Here is a 5,979-nt window from a genome sequence, read left to right as displayed (position 1 = left end):
TGACCGCAGACACTGCCTATGCCAAAAACAAAGCCGATGGGAAGTGGTATTACTTTGATGACAACAGTGTGTCTTCTGCCTCAGAGGATCAGATTGTGGTGAGTGTCGAAGGGAGCAACGCGCTCTGGTGGTGACTTGGTGCTTGGGTTTTAGCACGAGGGTCCGTTCAGAAGCACAACTGTGCCAAGATGCATTTCTGAGAGTGGCGCTCATGTGTTGCTTGTTTCTTTTCCCTTCCAGACTAAAGCAGCCTATGTCCTGTTTTACCAAAGACGGGATGAGGAAGGTCTTCAGGCTTCTCCCTCATCATTTTCAGCAGGTGGAGCTTCAGAGATGGGCGACGATAGCATGGACACAAACTGAGGCGCGCGCTGGGAGACATTGAAACGAAAAGGCACACAAGCATCCATTCATCACTCTGTACATAACAAATCAAAAGATCTCTGTGCTAAATTAGACATAGCGGGACATGCAGGTGCACTCGAGTTTGCCAGTTGAATGATACAAGTGACAATCGTATATTTAATCGTGTATTCCATTTAGATGGACGCATGTGAAACCTGGTCATTCGCGGCCACCAACAAAGGAAAAAGAATCGAAGACGAGTCCAACTCCTAGTTATCAGTTGTCTTAGTATGCAAGAATCAAGCAGAAGTGCTCAGCTTGAGGCTGGCAAGGCTCAGAGTGGCACCAGTGCAAGGCCTACTCAAGATGGCTTCCTCCCTGAAAACAGCACCTTGTTAGCTGGTGTGATCAGGCTGGCCTTCTGATATCAGAACACCTAGACTTGAATGTGTGATGTTCTGTGTAGACTCGGCGTATTTAATTTACATGGAAACCCAGTAGGGACTGCAGCTCTCCAAGATAATCACACCTGTTAAGGAGCCTCCCAGGAATAAATACCATAAACGAAAAGAAAGATTGGTGCTTTTTTCACAAACTTGTACATAACTCTTTGTATATCCAGCGATGGAATCGAGTTGCTTAACTACAGAGACTGCACCGCATTTTCTACAGATGTACTCAAGGAAGCCTTGTGAATCTGTGCTTGTCTGCCTCCCGTGGGCACGGCGCTGGATACCCAGGGGACAAGCTGGCTCCGAGCGGCCGAGGCTTTTGGAGGGAGTTTGTGTTTTCGTGGGCACGCAGGATTGTTCCTCTGCAGTCGCTCGGCTGGAAGTGGCAAAGGCGGACAGTGAAGGAGAGCAGAAAGCGAACTGCCGGTGTGCCCAGCTAAGGGTGCTGCTGCTGCTGCTGAACTTCTTCCTACCACAGAAGAACCAACAAGAAGAGGAGGTTCAAGTTCAGAATGAGGCTCGAGTGGATTACTTTGTGGTTTGGGTTTATGCTTTTTTGGTTGGGTCGGAGGTGAATTCACAGATAGCTGCTTGAAACACACTGAATCGATTAAAAAGGAAAGCTCTTGCAAATCCTAGCTATTTATAAATTATTTAGGTCGGCTCTTATGATTGCTGACCCACAAGTCGTTTCTATTGATGCACACTTTATTTTTGCTGACTTTTTTGTGACCTGTTATCTTGGCCGTGGTGGGATGGTGAGATTGTTCGTTGCCACTGCTGATCTATAAAAAGGGAGGACAACGCACACAGCAGTAATGTCCCGGGGATGAAGCCATCGTCTCTTTGGCCCAAGTGGCTTCCTGCGCAGACCGTGACAAACACTCGAGTGTATTGGGTGGTTCAGAATTGCCAAGAAACGAGGTGGCCATTCAGTGTTTGTACTTGGAGGAGATTTCAGAAGCACCGCCAAGTGACCTTTAGAGCATCACAGCGTCTGCACAGACAGGCCTTTTATTGAACTGAAATACCAAAAAGGGCACCACTTGATGTTCGCTGCCTCATCACAACAGTATTGCCAGTTGGGTTTTCTTCACTCCAGCGACAGTCCCGCTCTCCATGACGTGGTTTTCTTGCTTTGCCTTTTCTTTGACAGTTTGCTCTTTTAGTGGCTGCTGCCTGACTGGTAACACAGACACGGGTGCCTGCCGCAGCGATGGAGCGAGCGGGCGAGCACTGGGCCGCTCACGGTGCTTTGAGCGCTGGAGACTGACAGCAGGCTCTATCAGTTTGTTCCCTTCTGCCCGTTCTTAAAAGACGCCAGTTTATTCTGCCACACGGCCGAGGAGTGCGTTGTCACCTTCTAGTGACTGGCCCAGCCTGCTGCTCTCATCAAGTGTCCGTCCGTGTTGGTTTAGCACTTGTCGTGCGTTGGCATGGCTCTTCTGCCACCCTCTGGATTTGGAGCTGTGGGTCAAGGGCTTGCTGCCCTGAAATGAAAGCTTTACGTCAACTCCAGCCTGGCATGGGTTTTGGGGGTCTTGACGCTGTTTGAGGGGTGTTACAGGCTTACTGTCACTTCAAGAGAATTCTGGGTTAGTCCCGGTTTAACCTGTGATTGGCATTGCCCGTCCGCACACTAAAGGTTTGACAAGCGATCAGTTACGATGAATGTAAACTTTGTTTTAGGGACTTGAATGTATAAGCACATTCTTCTTCTTCTCCTCCCAGACCCCATGTGCCACCCGAGCCAAGGTCACAGGGGGCCCTGAGTGGGCAGCATAGTCGAGCAGGTGGGCGATCGTCTCATAGAATTTTGAACCCGGAGCCCAGGGCTGGTTTTTGTTTGTTTTTTTGCAGGCCAGTACTTTGTAAGTATCTTGGTCAATTAAAATGAAGCTGAATCCTAAAACTCACACGTGCCTCTTTGTTTTTGTGCCTCCTGCTGTTCAAACGACCATCAAAAGGCAACAAACACCTCACGCCCGTTAATGGCGAACCTTGACCTTGGGCTTGTCTTTGTTCCATTTCAGTGAAACGATTTCCTCCAAAAGTAGGGAAGGCGCGCGCGTCAAGTCGGTGCCGTTCATCAGGCCTGACGGTCCGTGTGCTGAAAGGCAAAGCCCACCTCGGCCTGACACGGCAAATCTTCATTTAGCTTGGCTGGTGTGGGAGCCCGGGGGGGGGGCACCCTGTGTGCCCAGGTTGTACCCCACAATAAGTGAAGAGGGTTCTGAGCTTGGGACAAAGCCATCAGTTACGATGGAGGCAGGATTGTGCCAGAATGGGAGCTTGAGACCATGATGTGCCAACTGAGAAAGCCAGGCAGACTGACCAGAACTTCACACAAAGCCAACGCTCAGCTACTCAAGTCACCGAGCCAATGTTCTGATTTCTTTCACAAGTGCCAAGGTAAAAAGATGCCATCATACAGCTGCTCTTCCGTGGGCTTTTATTTAACAGACGGGCAGAGCAGTCAGAATGGCTCTGCCCTTTAATTACAAGATGGCACCCTTAGGGGGAGACAAAGCCAGCCAGGCAGTGTCTGTTTTGTACCCCCAAACCAATCGAGTAGCATTCACTAACCTGATGATTCTACTTGGATGGACCCAAACTGAAGACCACCACCTTTCTTGATGAGCAGAGGCATTCTGGGTGTGGAGAGCAGCCATTACTGTTTGAAATGTCAGTGCTGATGTTGAAAGGATTACACTCTGTGTCTGCCGGCTCGGCTCCTTGAATTAGGATATCAGACACCTTTGGAATATTGGGGGGGTGGGGGCACATGGGCACTCCTCTTAGTGCCCATTTACAGGTCCTGTGGTCTTCAACCACCCAGCATCTGTCCAGTATCCTGATGCTTTTACCGTTTCAGCCTTTTCTTCGAAACTCTGAATCAAAGGCTGGCATCATCTTGTATTTTATTTTTCAGTTGGCACAGGTGAATAGTATGCGTAACATTTTTAGCAACCCCAATAACTGCTTCTGGCTCCCCAACTGTGTGTGTGTACAAATGGGCACCAAACACCAAGGCACTCGGCAGAAGACTTTATTGGTCCATGAAGAGACATACAAAGAGGCAAGCGTGCCTTACAGGATCAAAGCTCCACGGTGGCTTAGACCTTTACAGACATCAGGCACCCTTCTCAGAAGTTTCAAAGGGCACCTTCACATAGTAATAGGACTAATGACTGTGGCACCCTGCACCAGAGGGCACAATTGACCTTTATAAAACTGGACCACAAAAATGACAACTACACACACAGCGGCCTGCCTATTTTACCAGCTTCAGCAGCTTCTTGATGTCCTCCTCAATGTCGATGGTAAGGAACTTCCGACTGTAGCGCTTAAATGGGACGCCATCAGGGCCGATGAGAAACTTTTCAAAGTTCCACGAGATGTCATTCCGGCACACGGGACTCCACACAATGAACTTGGGGTCGGTCATCAGGGACTGAGGGTCATCGCTTGGGAAGGGCAGCATCTCCTTCAAGTAGATGAAGAGCGGGTGTGCACCCTTGCCATTGACCTCCACTTTCTCGGCCAGGCTGAAGTTGGGCACAAAGCCACCCCCTGGACGAACGTACTTGAGCGAGTTCAAGATCTCCTCCTTGTTGCCATTCTCCTGTTAAAAAAAAAAAAAAAACACAACAGTTAGCCAGAAACCTAAAAAAACAGTCCCGTGCCAGTCAAGTCCTGAGTTTCTGCTTTGAATTGGCCTCCTCTCCGTCTGGCTGGTCTGTTTTAAGGTCAACCCTGACATTACAGCTCAGATCTCCGAAGAGTTCACGTGAATGCAGCTGGCGTGAGTTTTACATGAAAGTTCACCTTCAGTTTCTTATTTTCGCTAATTAAGTCGTCTCCATCTAATAGTCGGTCCGACACCGCTGCCTGTTAAACTTGAAATTCTCCACATATCGGTTTCTCGCACTCCTGCGCCTGACGCGTCTTTGGGACTTTTCACCCACACAGGCCCCGAACCGCTGCCTCCTTTAAAATGTCAAAGCCTTGGAAAGACGAAGCGGACAATACAAGCGGCACCATCGCGGAGAGCGGAACAGGACGAAGACGCCGCTTAAAAGAAAAAGCCCAGCGCTCGAACCCAAATCCCGGAGAGCAACCAGCCGTCTACGCGGTCCGGTCAGTTCTGGGGACAAAATGACGGAAAGAAAAGAACGCAAGTCTCGGTCCTCCGGGCAGCGGGACGCCCCGACGAGCAAACAACGGAACTCATTAGCCAAGAACACAAAAAGCGACATCTCCAACGCACGAAGGAAATGAGACCGCAGAAGATGCTCAGAACACGTGAACGCTGCCCAAGCTCGTTAGGATGCCAGCCTGGGGGCGGCCGAACTCACCTGGTGGCCAAACTGATTGCAGGGGAAGCCCAAGACCACCAAGCCCTGGTCGCCGTAGCGGCTCTGGAGCTCGTTCATCTGGGTATAGTCCCGCACAGTCGTGCCTCAGAGAGACGCGACATTCTCCAGCAGCACCACTTTGCCCTTAAACTGCGACAGTGGCAGCGGCTCCTCCGTGATTAGCTGCTTCGTAGCGAAGTCGTAGAAACTCTTAGTACTTCCAGCCATTTTCCTGCTTGATGGGTGCGGAGGCAGCGCGGCTCTGTTTATGTAGACTGAGGCTGCGCGTCTTCTCCCGCCTACCAGAGGGGCGGGTCCGAGGCGCCGCTCACGAGCCTCCTTGTTGGTTCGTTCTCCTTTGGAACGTTCGCGACGCGCGCAGGTGGGCGGTGCCTGACAACATTTGGAAGGCGTGCGTCAGTCAGTCAGTTAGCGTTAACTAAGAGAGGCTGTGACTTGACCGTCTAATTGGATTGATTGTAATGAAATACCCGGCAGCTTGCTCTCCAGTTTTCAACCTCATTTTAATATGAAGAGCTTCGTTACCGCAGAACGCTGGAAGGCGAGTGCGGCGTTAAATTACAGCCCCCCCGAGGCCGAGCGCTTAGACCTGACATTCTGGGCACCGCTCGAAAAGCGCAGGTGGCAGCGGACGTGTTTGCCTTTTATACAGCGCATGGCACGATGTAAAGGTCTAGAACGAAAAGCTTATGAATTATATAGCGCCTTTCTAGGCAAGCACCATGAAGATAACTGCCATCGATTTTTTAACTTTAACGTCTTGATTGTGAGTTGCGAGTGTTACAAACGAGAAGGGCTCATTC

The 5,979-nt window shown here is 50.2% G+C and overlaps 2 protein-coding genes across 2 annotated transcripts in view; one reads left to right on the top strand and one right to left on the bottom strand.

Moving 5' to 3' along the window:
• Window positions 1-2,713, top strand: part of usp4 (ubiquitin specific peptidase 4 (proto-oncogene)) — a 45,556-nt gene extending 42,843 nt beyond the window's left edge. The window contains exons 21-22 of the mRNA XM_039770933.1: window positions 10-98; window positions 241-2,713. Of these exons, the coding sequence (XP_039626867.1) occupies window positions 10-98; window positions 241-363 (212 nt within the window). The 3' untranslated portion in view covers window positions 364-2,713. The remainder of the gene's footprint in view (window positions 1-9; window positions 99-240) is intronic.
• A 1,117-nt stretch (window positions 2,714-3,830) lies between these two features.
• Window positions 3,831-5,419, bottom strand: LOC120540298 (glutathione peroxidase 1-like). Its single transcript, XM_039770934.1, has 2 exons — window positions 5,156-5,419; window positions 3,831-4,422 (listed from the first exon to the last, which is right to left on the bottom strand). Exons 1-2 carry the CDS (start codon window positions 5,381-5,383, stop codon window positions 4,072-4,074), a joined length of 579 nt encoding a protein of 192 aa, XP_039626868.1. The 5' UTR covers window positions 5,384-5,419; the 3' UTR covers window positions 3,831-4,071.
• Window positions 5,420-5,979: the final 560 nt, after the last annotated feature.

Source organism: Polypterus senegalus, chromosome 12, assembly GCF_016835505.1.
Source record: "Polypterus senegalus isolate Bchr_013 chromosome 12, ASM1683550v1, whole genome shotgun sequence".
NCBI lineage: Eukaryota > Metazoa > Chordata > Cladistia > Polypteriformes > Polypteridae > Polypterus > Polypterus senegalus.
The sequence above is the reverse complement of the archived record's forward strand: the minus strand, read 5'-3'. Positions and strand labels throughout refer to the sequence as shown.